This window comes from Nicotiana sylvestris, chromosome 4 (assembly GCF_000393655.2).
Source record: "Nicotiana sylvestris chromosome 4, ASM39365v2, whole genome shotgun sequence".
NCBI classification, from domain to species: domain Eukaryota; kingdom Viridiplantae; phylum Streptophyta; class Magnoliopsida; order Solanales; family Solanaceae; genus Nicotiana; species Nicotiana sylvestris.
In genome coordinates, this window is record NC_091060.1 from 126,432,131 (window position 1) to 126,446,886 (window position 14,756).

A 14,756-nucleotide genomic window follows, 5' to 3' on the forward strand; every position below is an offset into this window, starting at 1 on the left:
CTTGCAGGAATATTGGGAAACGAGCCAAAGAAGTCAAAATCAACTCATAAAGGAGTCAAAAGTGAACAAGAACCAAAAAAGGGCAAAAAGGCCAGCAGTGCGGACCGCACAATTCTAGTGCGGCCGCAGAGGGGATATTCAGGGAGTAGTGTTTGGGCCAGCTAAAGGCATGCAGACCACATCGAAATTTTGCGGCCGTAGGAGGTCAATTGCAGCCGCATTCATTATTATGTGGTCTACAGGATTGAAGAATCAGAGAGTTGTGTCAAGTAAAAGCAGGGAGTGTGGACCACATCATTTTTGTACGGCCACATAATCAGAAGTGCGGCCGTACCCATTTTTATGCGGACCACAGAAGCCTCGAAGTTCCAAGCCCAAGTTCCAAAGAATGCGGACCGCACGATAATTGTGCCGCTGCAGAAGCTCATTGTGCGGACCGCACACACACCATAATTATGCGGCCATATAACCTTCGCAGAGGCATTTTTGTCAGGTATTTTTAGCTTAGTATAAATAGAACTTTTTATCATTTTTAGGTTAAGTTCGGTTTTCAGAAGAGCACATGAGCCGTTTCCTTTACTGTTTTGGGAAATTTTGTACTAGATTAGCTTCTAAACATGAGATTTTCCTTATCTAATCAATTATTATGCATTCTATCTTAATTTCTTCTTGTATTTCTTTATTTTTCATGAGTAGCTAAATCTTTAAGTAGGGTTGTGGCCCAACTCTAGTGTGGGTACTTAATAGGTATTTAATTTATGGCTTGTTTGTGATTGGGTTAGTGATATTTAGCCTTGTTTATGCTTGAATTTTAGAAATAATGGTTGCAAACATTGATTCATGCCTATTTGACTTAGTCTCTACTTGAGAGAGAAAGACTAAGTCTAGGAAAACTTGGCTAGCAAGGAATTGGGATGAACTTAAGAAATTGATAGCCCCAATTAAAGGGTCAAATCTAGAGATAGTAAGACCCGACTTGAGAATATATCACTTGATTTGTGCAATACCCATTTGGACTTGAGAAAGCCAAATTGGGAAAAATCAATCAAACTACCGAGAGGTATAAAGTGGGTAATTACGTATGATTGCTATATTGCGACCCCGACTAATCAAACTTGCCCTAGAGTTTACAACCTGTTAGGTAACCACCTAGGTGGAAGTCACGACCCTAGATCCTTTATCATTTGGAAAACAGCAAAACCAAAAACATTGTCTTCTAGTTTATTACTTGCAATCAATATCTTAAGTAGAAATAGAAACAACCAACAAGAATATGAAAGTGCAAATTGAGGCACATTATACAATTACATTAGGTGTATACCTAATCCCATTTCTAACTCCTTGAGGAATCGACCCCGACTCGCGTTGGGTTTTATTATTGCTTCGACCACCTCACTACCTATATTTGTGGTGTGAGTTTGGGTGATATCAATTTTTGGCGCCGTTGCCGGGGAGTTAAATGGATTTAGCTATATATCTAGGTTTTTGTGTGCTTTGTCTTCTTTTCCTTCTAAGTCAGTAATTTTGTTTTTGAATTGATTTTAGGTACAAAAATGGCTCTCAACAACGAGCCCATCGAAAATGTGCCATTTCGGGAAGAAATGGATGATGATTAAATGGATGAGGTTCCTCTTGAACCTCAAGCTAATAGACGAGGCTGTCCACCTCATAATTATGTGCCCGCCCCTCCCCCACCTCCACCAAGAGCGGTAGCCCACAGAAAATTACCAAATGAGGGTTATGAAAGTGTTATAGTCCCGCCCTACATTAGGGCGGGCAACTTCCAAATCACCAACGTGATGCTTACACTTCTTGAGTAATGAGGATTCTTCAGCGGGGCTCCGAATCAAAATACTTACAAGCATCTCAAGGGGTTCATCGATACTTGTTAGGGGAGCAATCAAACAAATGTCTCTGAGGACGCACTGAGGTTGAGGCTATTTCCCTTTTCTCTACAGGGAAAGGCATTAGACCGGTTAGAGAGGTTGCCCAATCATTCCATCCACACTTGGGATGAGTTGGCAGAGAAGTTAATCTCCAAATTTTTTTCTCTAGGGCATATGGCGACGCTTCGGGATGAGATTCTTGCTTTCAAGCAAGAACCCAATGAGCCATTGCATGAGATTTGGGAAAGATATCGTACCATTGTTAAAGAGTGCCCGAACAATGATATGACTGAGGCCATGATCCAACAAACTCTCTATAGGGGGATCACAACAACTAATCAATTTGTGGTTAACTAACTCGTCGGGGTGAACTTGATGAACACGCCATATGCCGAAGCTTGTGAAATTCTTGATGAGATGGCAGATACCTCTTCGGCATGGCAAAGTAGAGCCAATGTTTTACAAGGTAACCCTAATGTGATTCACCTACATAAGGAGCTACATGATCATGTGCAAGCTATTGCCGAGTTGATAACTACCATGAACCAATTAGCCAAAGCTCAGCTTCAACAAGTTTAAGGCCAGAAACAAGTGCATGCAATGGAAGGTGTGAATATGATGGTAAACAAAAGACGGCAACAAGGTCAACAAATGCAAAACCGTACGGAACAATTTATGCAACATGATACTGGTTATGATCAAGGTGATTCATTCAATGAGAAAGAAGAAGAAAAAGTTCAATATGTCAACAATTATCAAGGCCAAAGAAACAATGCTCAAGGACAAAATTAACAACAATGGAGTTCGCAAGGGAACCAAGGTAATTGGAACAACCAAAACCACCAAGACAATTGGAGTGGTGGCAATCCTAATCAAGGAAATTGGAGTAATCAGGGCAATTGGGGTGGAAACAATAAAAGCAATTGGTAAGGAAATAACCAAGGAGGGTGGAACAACAACAACAACCGGGGTCGGGTTTTCAAAGGCCCCCGATGTTCTAAAAACTGAGCAATCCACCTCCATATACTTCTCAAGGTCCGAGCTCTTCTAAAAATGAGATGGGTAGAATTAAGAACATGTTTAAACAGATGATGGTTAAGAATGCCGACTCCTATGCTCAATTAGCCTCTTACAACACTGCTATCCGCAATTTGGAGGTTCAATTAGGCCAAATCTCGAAATCTTTGAACACTTGTCCTAAGGGGGCACTACCTAGTGGTACGGTGGTGAACCCGAAGGGTGGGAATAATACAGTACATGCTATAGCTGTGACTACTAGAAGTGGAAAAGGTGTAGAAGCAACCACCTCAAATCAAAGAAGGGTTGTAGATGAAGATGTTGTGGTACAAGAAAATCCCAAGCAATGTGGTTCAAGCTAATAAAGAAGTGAGAATTGATATTGGTGAAAGTGTGGAGGCGACACAAGAAGAAGTGAACCCGTCTAGGGAACACGTGATTGACATGCCAGAACTGGTACTGCCAAAGGCTAAGGCACCAATGCCAAGGCCTCCTCCTACATACCCTCAAAGGCTTGCAAAGAAAAATAGTGAAAACCAATTGAAAAAATTTATTGATATGATGAAGATTTTGTCAATTAATGTGTTGTTGGTTGAGGCATTGGAACAAATGCCGGGATATGCAAAATTCATGAAGGATTTGGTAGCCAAGAAAAGATCAATGAATTGTGAAACCATCAAAATGACTCATCAAATAAGTGCTATTGTGCACTCAATGGCTCCGAAGTTGGAAGATCTGGGCGCTTTCACAATCCCTTGCACTATTAGGAGCGCCGATTTTGCCAAAGCATTATGTGATTTCGGGGCTAGTATCAACTTGATGCCCTATTCTATGTTCAAAACTTTGGGAGTTGGGCAACCAAGACCCATATCCGTGAGGTTGCAAATGGCGGATCGAACAATGAAGAGGCCTTTGGGTACTATTGATGATGTATTAGTTCGAGTTGACAAGTTCATCCTCCAGTGGACTTTGTGATCCTTGATTGTGAAGTGGACTATAAGGTACCTATCATTTTGCGTAGAACTTTCCTTGCTATGGGGAAGGCTCTTGTTGATGTGCAAGCCGACAAGCTCACTTTCCGGGTGGGTGATGAAAAGGTGGTCTTCCATGTGTGAAAATAAATGAGGCAACCGAATAGTAATTAAGTTTGTTCGTTTATGGATTTGGTGACGGATGCGATAGTTGATGATGCTAGTGCCACAATGAATGTTGAAGACAAATTGGAAGCCGTTTTGCTCAACCTTGATGAGGATGAGGAGAGTGATGGCTATATGGAGTGTGTAAATGTATTGCAAGGCATGGGGTCATACACTTATGAGCCTCGAAAGCTATCTTTGGATCTTGAAAACCAGAAGACTCCTCCAACAAAGCCCTCAATCGAGGAGCCTCCTACCTTGGAGTTAAAGCCATTGCCCCCGCATCTCAGGTATGAATTCCTTGGACCTTCTTCTATTTTACCAATTATCATTTCTTCTTGCTTAACTGACATGTAGGTAGAGTCCATATTAGAGGTGCTACAAAGGAGGAAAAGAGCAATCAGATGGACTTTGGCTGATATCCGGGGCATAAGCCCCGCCTTTGCATATACAAAATTATTTTGGAAAAGGGTGCCAAACCCTCCGTTGAACATCAAAGGAGATTAAATGAAACAATGCAAGAGATGGTGAAGAAGGAGATAATAAAGTAGTTGGATGCCGGGGTTGTTTACCCTATTTCTGATAGTTTGTGGACCTCTCCGATGCAATGTGTCCCAAATAAAAGGGGCATGACTGTGGTTACAAATGACAAGAATGAATTGATCCCAACAAGAACCGTTACCGGGTGGAGAGTGTGCATGGACTATAGGAAACTCAACAAAGTCACTCGAAAAGATCATTTCCCGCTTCCATTTCTTGATCGAATGCTTGATAGGTTGGTCGGACGTGCTTTTATTGCTTCCTTGATGGATACTCTGGCTACAATCAAATTCTTATTACTCCCGAGGACCAAGAGAAGACCACTTTCACATGTCCTTATGGTACTTTCTCGTTTTCAAGAATTCTTTTTGGGTTGTGTAATGCACCAATGACTTTTCAACAGTGTATGATGGCAATTTTCACCGACATGGTGGAGGATATTCTTGAGGTCTTTGTGGATGATTTTCCTGAGGTTAGGAATTCGTTTGACGATTGTTTGAACAATTTGGATAGGGTATTGGCTAGATGTGAGGAGACAAATTTGGTATTGAATTGGGAGAAGTGTCACTTCATGGTCGAGGAAGGCATTGTCCTCGGCCACAAAATTTCAAAACATAGTATTGAGGCCGACCAAGTCAAAATTGAGGTGATCTTCAAACTCCCTCCTCCTACATCCGTGAAGTGAGTGAGGAGTTTCTTGGGTCATGCAAATTTCTATCATCGATTCATCAAGGATTTTTCCAAGGTGGTGAACCCATTGTGCAAACGTTTTGGAAAAGGATGCAAAGTTCCATTTCAATGAAGAATGTATGAAGGCATTCAAGTTGTTTAAGTTCAAGTTGACTACTACTCATATTATCACCGCACTGGATTGGAGCTTGCCTTTTGAGCTCATGTGTGAAGCTAGTGATGCGGCGGTTGGAGTGGTGTTGGGGAAAAGAATCAACAAAATCTTCCATCCGGTCTACTATGCTATCAAAATCATGAATGATGCCCAAGTCAACTATACAGTGACTAAAAAAGAGCTACTTGCTATTGTTTTTGCTATGGAGAAGTTTTGGCTGTATTTAATGGGTACTAAGGTGATTGTCCACACCTACCATACAACACTTGTGATATTTGATGAGCAAGAAAGATTCTAAGGCAAGGTTGATGCGGTGGGTGCTTCTTTTGCAAGAGTTTGATCTAGAGATTCAAGACCGCAAGGGTAGTGAAAATCAAGTGGTGAACCACTTATCCCGATTGGAGGAGGAGGGGAGGCCAAATGATGGCCTTGATATCAATGATTCCTTCCCCGACGAGCAATTGTTAGCCATTTCAATGATCGGGATGCCATGGTTCTCCGATTTAGCCAATTATGTTGTGAGCTACATTGTTCTAAATGAGTTCTCTTCAAACCAAAGGATGAATCTCAAACGGGATTGCTTGGATTATTATTGGGATGAGCCGTATCTTTTCCAAATATGTACCGATGCTGTGATCCGGTGATGTGTGCCGGAAGAAGAACAAATGGGTATTCTTGAGGCTTGCCACTCTTCACCGTATGGTGGTCATCATGGTGGAGCTAGAACGACTACGAAGGTTTTGACTTGTGGATTCTATTGGCCTACCCTCTACAAGGATGCTAGTGAGCTTGTCAAGCGTTGTGATGAGTGCCAAAGTGCCGGTGGGATTTCTAAGAAGAATGAGATGCCCTTTACCACCATTTTAGGGATTGATATCTTTGATGTTTGGGTTATTGATTTCATGGGACCATTCATGAGCTCTTGTGGGAACACTTACATTTTGGTACTGTAGACTATGTGTCAAAATGGGTTGAAGCCGTGGCTTTACCCAACAATGAAGCTCGAAGTGTGGTGACATTCTTAGAAAAGAACATTTCACAAGGTTTGGTACTCCGAGGGCTATTATTAGTGATGGGGGTTCACATTTTTACAACTGGGCTTTTGATACCTTACTCACTAAGTATGGTGTCACTCATAAAGTCTCCACCCCTACCATCCTCAAGCAAGCGGACAAGTTGAAGTCTCCAACCGAGAGATCAAGAGTATTTTGTCGAAGACTGTGAATGACAACCAAACGGATTGGTCAAGAAAACTTGATGATGCTCTTTGGGCTTATAGGACGGCCTACAAGATATCGATTGGGATGACTCCATATCAATTGGTGTTTGGGAAGGCATGTCATCTCCCAGTAGAACTTGAGCATAAGGCCATGTGGGCATTGAAGAAGCTTAATCTTGAATGGGATGTCGCTGCAAATCTAAGAATGGCACATTTGAATGAGCTTGATGAATTTCGGTATCATGCCTATACAAGTTTGTCCCTTTATAAGGAGAAGATGAAGTACCTCCATGACAAGTACATCCACAACAAGGAGTTTAAAGAAGGTGATCTTGTGCTATTGTTCAATTCCCAGTTACAGATGTTTCCGGGCAAGTTGATGTCAAAATAGAGTGGCCCCTTTGTAGTAGTGAATATAACCCCCTTTGGTGCTTTAGATTTGAAAAACAAGAACAATGAGGTGCTTAGAGTCAATGGGCACCGGGTTAAGCATTATATTGGGTTAATGATGGCCACATTGTGGTGGTTATACATTTCAAGTGATTGGTAATCTGCGTCGTGCCGCAAAGTTAAATCAAGCGCTTCTTGGGAGGCAACCCATGTCTTTTTCTTTCTTTTGTTTTTCTTCTTTAGATTAGATAGGCTTTGTTTTATGCTAACTAGTTTTGAAGTGTATGCAGGAATTGGTGTGAATTGCAGGGACCGTGCAAGAAAATTTGTCTAAGTGTCAAAATACATGGTCTCTGAAGTTGGTCTGTCAAAAATGCTTAACAAATTGCGGCCGCACACATTTTTGTGCGGTCCACACTACTTCTGCGGGCGCGCTCATTTTTTTGCGGTCTACAATAGGACTTCATAGAAGCAGGTAGGATGTGCGGACCGCATCAAAATTATATGGCCCCACTCAGGTAAAATTCTGGGCCTGACGGGTAACAGTATAAATAGGGCTTCTCTCATCTTTTTACACTTTTCGATCTTTTGAACCCTAAACTAAGCTAGCACAGTGCATTTTCTTATTGATCTCAAATCTTCCCTCATTTCATCAACTTAGATTCTCACCTGCATCTTCATTACTGGTATGTTAATTTATCTCTAGATTCTTAATCTTTTGTTTTGTTTTGTTCTTTGATTTAGGGTTAATTAGATGCCTCAAAATGTCAATAGTTAGTCATTGTTGCTTATATTCATGTTGGTAGCATCTTGAACGCTAATTGGGGCCTAGGTAATTAGCCAAACATGTTTAATTGCTCAAACTATGTCTAAATTATGAAAAAGTTGCATGAACCCTAAGTCACTGCCCGTAACTTTCAAATTTTGCGGCCACACTCATTTTTGTATGGTCCGCACTGTGAGCTTTGCGACCGCATACACTTTTGTGCGGTCCAAAGCTCCCTGAGTTAGGAAAATCGTGTGCATGAATTGTGCAGCCGCACTCAAAATTGTGCGGTCCGCAGTGGACTTGTGCAGCCACACTCGTTTTTGTGCAGTCCGCACTGATGAAACATTAGAGAGCCCAGTAGTATGATCTTGGGTCTGTTCAGCCACAGTCAAAATTGTGCGGTCTGCATTCTTGGTTGTACGACCGCACTCACTTTTGTGCAGTCCGCTCTGCCCTTCTGAGATAGTTTTCCCGCAACTTTGAACAATGATTCTATATACATTATAAGCTTCACTTCTAATTGATGTCTATTACTTATGTGTTTTAGACAATGGTTCGATCGCGTGGCAAAGGAGATATATCAAAAGGGAGGGGAGAACCCTCCCGAGGCCGGGGTCAAGGCAGAAGCAACCTCCCTCTAGCAATCCAAAGGGAAATAAGTAAAAAAGTCACGACCAATAGAGCCCCTAATACCTCTGAGACCAGTGAGTATGTCCTCTCCGAGGAAGCTTCTAAGTGTAACTCCGTGCAACCACAGCTGAAAGCCCAATCACAACAACTCCCGAGGAGATTTCATTTGGCAGATGAGTCTTCTTCAGCTGCTAGTTCGTTGAAAGGTTCGGAATAGGGTAGTCAAGATTCTGAACCCTCTTCCTCACATGCTCCACCTGCTCCAATAAACCTAGACGATGATGATGATGTCCCAAACGATGATAGAGGGGGCAATACTGCAGTGGGAGGTTTAGAGAGGTCAATGAGGCAAGAGATATGGGAGGATAGATTTGTCAGTTCCAATGCCTTTGCACAGTTTGGGGAATGGTGGACATAGAGGTCGCTTATTCTTGAGCGACAATTTTTGATAAAAGATTTGAACAAGCACAACCCCTATGTCCTTAGGCAATTCCAGGAGCGGAAAGGATGGAAATGGTTCACCAACAACGTCCTAGATGCAAATGAGTACCTTGTCAAGGAATTCTATGCAAATTTTGCTCATATCAAACAGGAAACTAAGGTGACAAAAGTGCAGAATCTGAAAATGCACTTTGACTCATGTGCACTGAACAAATATGTGGGTTTGAAAAAGTAGAAGCAGTGCAATACTTGGAAAATCTAGCTATGGGTGATGCAGCTCGTTCGTGGTTAGCTAAGATTCTGGAAATCCCAGGGTCAACACCTCCGTTGCTCACAACAGGGGTTCCAATTGTCCGGGCTACACTAAACTTTGAAGCAAAAGGGTGGCAAACGATCGTGTATAGCTGCATTGACCCATGCATCAATAAAATATGCTCCCACTTCCCTGTGCAGTCTTGGTGGCTTCAATTATGGCTGAGTATCCAATAAATGTTGGTGCCATCATGTCCACCTACATCACTTTGGCTGTCCAAAAGAGTGAAAGATCCTATCCGTACCCGAACTTCATCATAGAATACTTCAAGGATCAAGGGGTGGAGCCAAAGCATTGTGATACATAGGTGAAGGCCAAGAAGCCTTTCTCACAGTACCACCTTCAGGGAGCTGACAACCCAAAATTAAGGGTAAATCTACTACCTCCACTGGCCAGTCTGCGGAGCCAGTAGTAGTGGTTACTAATTCAGTTGCCGAGCCTTCCACAATAGCCGGTACTTCCACCGGGACAGCAGCCATGCCACCTTCAACTTTCGGACCACTTGCTTCTGCTAGACTATCAATGCCATTAGCAGTGCCGGATTTATCTACTTATCCTCAAACTGCGCTGTGAGTCTCCCAGACATTAGCGAGTCTCAACAACTAGATGCAGGTAGCTACTACAAAGATGACTGATATATCTAGTGCTGTTGCAGCACAGTCCTCAGCCCCAACAGAGCCACAAATACTTCCGTCAGTGGAGGAAACATTGAAGAAGATTCTAGAAAACCAGAAGACCATTACAGATACTACAGTGGAGCATGGGAAGGTCATTGAGGACTTGAGCAAGTAGGTCAAAAAGATGAAGAAGTTTAAAGCATCAAAGAGGTCGATGGACAAGTTGAGAAAGGAGGTCACCAAGATTGTATCTGACGGAGATCTGCCATTGGACCTGCTTATGGAGCCTTTAGTTCCAGCACAGGCAGCACTAGCAGTTCCTGAGGCACCAGAGGCAATAGCTGGCCTATCTGAGGAGCCGGTTGCGACCTCCCACATTGCTGAGGAGATGATCCAGATGCTCAACAACCCTATTGTCCCTCAGCCAGGTGATGATGAGATACACCTTGGGACCGAGGGTGCTGATGATCCTATGCAAACTAATACCACATATGGAGTTCTCTTAACTCTTTACCCTTTCTCTATTCTTATTTCTGTTAAGCATTGGGGACAATGCTTATTTTCATTTGGGGGGTGGTCTATTTTGATTATTTGACTTTGACATTTGACATTTGGGCTGTAATAACTCTAATACTATTTTCTTTCATCTTTATTTTCCTTTTGGTATGTATATATTCTCCCAATTTAATATAGATATTCATTTCCCTTATGTATATATTCATTTGACTTCAGTTTGTATATTCATTTATCTCGCTTTCCATAATTTATTTCATAGATTCTTTAGTTTGCTTTTCCTTAGTAGTAGAACTTCTTATTTACTTTAGTAGCTTCTTTTTAATTTTCTAGCTTCTTTTTATATTTTGAGTGAACAATAAGCCTTTGGTTTTCTTAATGCCATGGTTCTTTCCAAAGGTGGATTATGTGTGAACCAGGTGGCTCTTCCTAACATTGGATGACGTGACAACCTTATTAAGGGATTGAGTCCTTTTCTTTTATGTTTTGACAAATGTAGTAGTAATGAATAAAAGGGGTCTCAAGCATGCTTCACTTGGTACCAACACCTTTACCTATGATCGTATGGTTAAAAACAAGTTGTTGGCAGAAAATAGCTTTAGTTGTGACCCTTTTGACTCTTGTGTTCACTTAAGCAGTCATCGAGTGGTTCAAATCGAGCCATTTGTGATTCTCAATATTAGCTAGGATTTTTGTGGGCCCTCGACTCTATTCTCTTTAGCAATCCAGAAGCGTGAGAGGTAAGATTTTTAGTTACAAGTCCAAGTACCCGTGCTAATGGTCTAGAGCTTGCCCCGAATGTTTGTCTAGGTAAAATTCTAAGTGTAGTTTGGCTTGAGAAATGATTGTAGGATCTCCTTGATCCAAATTGAAATTTGAAATCTTCCATAGCCTACCAATGTAATATCCCTAGTCAACCTCTTTGAGCCAAAGCCCTTTTTCTTTCAATAACCACGTTACAAACCTTTATCTGTTGTAATGACCCTCTCTTGGCACCCGATCTTTTCTTAGCATTCTTAAGAAACAATTGGCAAAAACGTAAGTTTTGGGGGAGAGATGAGGAGTTTGAAAGTGACAAAAGGTACAAAGAAGAGAAAGAAGTGAAGAAAAGGGAAGGCAAAGAAAAGAAAGAAAGAACAAAAAGAAAAATGCCAAAAAGAAAGTGAATAAAGTGAAGAGTTGAAGGGAATTCAAAAGAAAATAAGGAGGAAAGGCTGAAGTAAATAGAGAAGGAGAAAAATGAATGTCATGATCAAGAAAGAGTGATGTTACGTCTCTCTAGTTCCCCCGAGGAAGAAGAAAATGACTCAAAGAGTCGAGAAAGTATGAGCCGAAAAGAGAAAATGGAGTGCTTAAGGAAAGATGAAACCATTCTATTCCTGTTACGCCCTGCAGTATTATGTCAATGTTACCCTTTGCAGTAATATATTACAATGATGTTATGCTTTGAAGTATTAAGTTACAACAGTGTTGCACCTAACAGTATTACATTACGGTAATGTTATGCTTTGCAGTATTAAGTTACGATGATATTGCACCTTGTAGTATTGTACATTGAATTTGTCGTAAGGTAATTGACATTAGTCCAAGCAAAAGATTATTTGGAGATTATAAGAATTATGTTATTTCACAAGTGATGAATAAATTCGTGAAGGTGAAAGGAGAAGCAAGCCAAAGAAATGAATTTTTCGTCCAAGTTTGGCATATTGGGATAAAATACAGCCCCAGCTAAAATACCCAGTATTTATGGACTAGTGACATGCAAGGTACTATATGCCCCTGCTAGTACGGTGTATAAGGTATGTGAAAAATGAGTAATATTTTAAGTAAGTGGGAATAATTCTCAATTTTGCGGGTAATTGATTAATTATTGGGTAATGGGATATTACCTAATAAATTATGGAATTATTGGATAAAGGATTAAAACCACAATTATGGAATTCTGTGGCAGCACCACATCCAATTTAAAGTGACTCATTAAGTCGTGCCTAGATGTCATATTAAGTCTCAAGAATATCATACGAATTTTTCTCTATTCCAGGTATGTTAAGGCTATCCCTTCTTTCTTTTGGCATGATTCATATGGTACGAACGAAACGTGCAAATGCACAAATTCCATAAATGACTCTATTCATAGAAGTATTAGAGATATCTATGTTCTTGAATTTTCATGTGTCATAATATTTTATCATCTGTTCATGTGTCTCAGAAAATTACGAAAGTTGAAAAGAGTTTACTTTATGATATTACTCAAAGGAAAAACGGTCTTATGACATTCCGAAAGATTTTATTAACGTATTTTTCATGCATTGCATTCATGTACATTGACCCATGACCAGATGGCGTTATATACACGTATATATATGTATATGGGATATGGAAAAGGTTATGGCGTTATATACGCACCACCACCTGATCAGCTGGTATACGTTGATGATTTTGCCCACAGTGGTCAAGATGAAATGATGGGATGCCCTTAGAAGCTGATGATATTATGAAACATGTACCTATGCACGACATGACATTCATATGCATATGCATGATACTATAATTATTTCATGATTTACAAAGTTATTCAGACTTACAGGTTGAGTCATGTACTCTATATTTCTTCCATGTCTGTTATGTACTTATTTATGTGCCTTACATACTCGGTACATTTTTCGTAGTGACATCCATTTTGCCTTGGGATGCTGCGTTTCATGCCTGTAAGTCCCGATAGACAGGTCGAGAGCCCTCCAAGTAGGCTATCAGCTCAGCGGAAGATGTTGGTGCACTCCATTTGCTTCGGAGTTTCTTGTTTGGTTAGTATGATTTAGACATGTATTATTTGGTATGGCGGGACTCTGTCCCGATCTTTATGATATTGATGTATTTTTAGAGACTTGTAGACATATGTTGTATACGTGAAAGATTGTACGGCCTTGCCGGCCTATGTTTTGAGTTTATAAATGATCATGTTAGCCTATTGGGCCCGTATGTCACGTGTATATGATGATATAATAAGAAAGAGACGTTACGTTGGTACTCGGTTGAGTAAGATACCGGGCGCCCATCGCGGCCCATCGATTTGGGTCGTGGCAAAAGTGGTATCAGAGCAGTTCTGTCCCAGAGAATCTATAAGTCGTGTCTAGTAGAGTCTTGTTTATGGGTATGTCGTGCACCACACTTATAAGCAGGAGGCTACAGGGCATTTAGGATTGTCACTCTTTTTCCTTACTCTAGATCGTGTGGTAGAGCTCACTTATAAGAATTCAAATTCCGAAATTCTATTTTAGTCATAATAAGACGATACCTACATCCGAAAAGAAGGTTGGAAAGAGATATCATTGTGGAAGATCTAAGTTAGAGGAATTGGATTTTTTGCCTACGATAAGCAAATGTGAGGTCTTTAGCAGATCATGGGTATACTGAAAGGTGTAAGCTTCTTGATAAGAAGCCTTAAGGCAAGAATGCCTATCCACCTTTATGATGAAAGATAATGAGAGATTAAGAAGATAAATATAACTACAAGTTTCAACAAGAAAAAGAAGCAAGATGAAGAAGGGTACGAAGCGCCCAGTTAATGAAGGTTAATAATGGTTATACTTCAGGCAGAGGAACATAAGCTTTTTGAGTTATATTCATCAGTAACAGAGGTATGTACAATTGGTTACACCCATTTTAGCTATGCCCTATGGGGGCTAACAGGTATAGTTAAGAGAAGGACGGGATATCAAGATCCGTCTAGGGTTAGGGTAACCCAAATTGATGAATGTATTGCTTGCGTTAGTTGACATCGCCAAAGGATATTGCAAATATTCTAATAGACCTCCTTGTGAGACACCCAGATGGTGCACTCTAGAATATCACAATTATATGTGAATACTAGCATGATCAAATATTTTTTCTCCAGATGATAAGCACTGAAAACTTGGAAGGGATAAATATTACCTTAGTGTGACTCTCGTCCTTAGTAGAGCGAGGACGTTGAGCAGCCCGAAGAGCCGATAAATGAAGCAGAGAGAGCTAAAAGCGAAAGAATGTCGTGTTGAAGTTTTCACAAAAAAAGGATATGCAGAAATATTAGCAGAGTAATGAAAAGAGAGATAAGGAAGCATTATGAATAAGGTGTGACACATGGATGCCAATGGTATAGTTTTACAGAACCTATAGCCAAATGAAGAAAGAGACAAAAGGTGATGGGCCTTAAGAAAACAAATAGTATAGGCCATACAGTCATATCCTAATTTTGGGGAATAAGTTCGTGACTCTACCATGATTACCATAAGAGAGAATTAAACCCTAGAATAATAGAAATCATTATGGGCAGGTGAACAGGATAAACTAAATATGAATTAGAGACTGAGTGATTTGATAACGATCGGCATCATAAGAATTTTAGATTGCTTTCCGGCGATAATAGAATGGACAACAGAAGAAGATTCATGAGTGTCGCGCC

General features: G+C 40.7%; 1 protein-coding gene across 1 annotated transcript; it reads left to right on the forward strand.

Annotated features, from left to right (window-relative positions):
• Window positions 1-3,347: 3,347 nt before the first annotated feature.
• On the forward strand, window positions 3,348-3,878 carry LOC138890135 (uncharacterized). The gene has a single exon (XM_070173497.1). It carries the CDS (start codon window positions 3,348-3,350, stop codon window positions 3,876-3,878), a length of 531 nt encoding a protein of 176 aa, XP_070029598.1.
• Window positions 3,879-14,756: the final 10,878 nt, after the last annotated feature.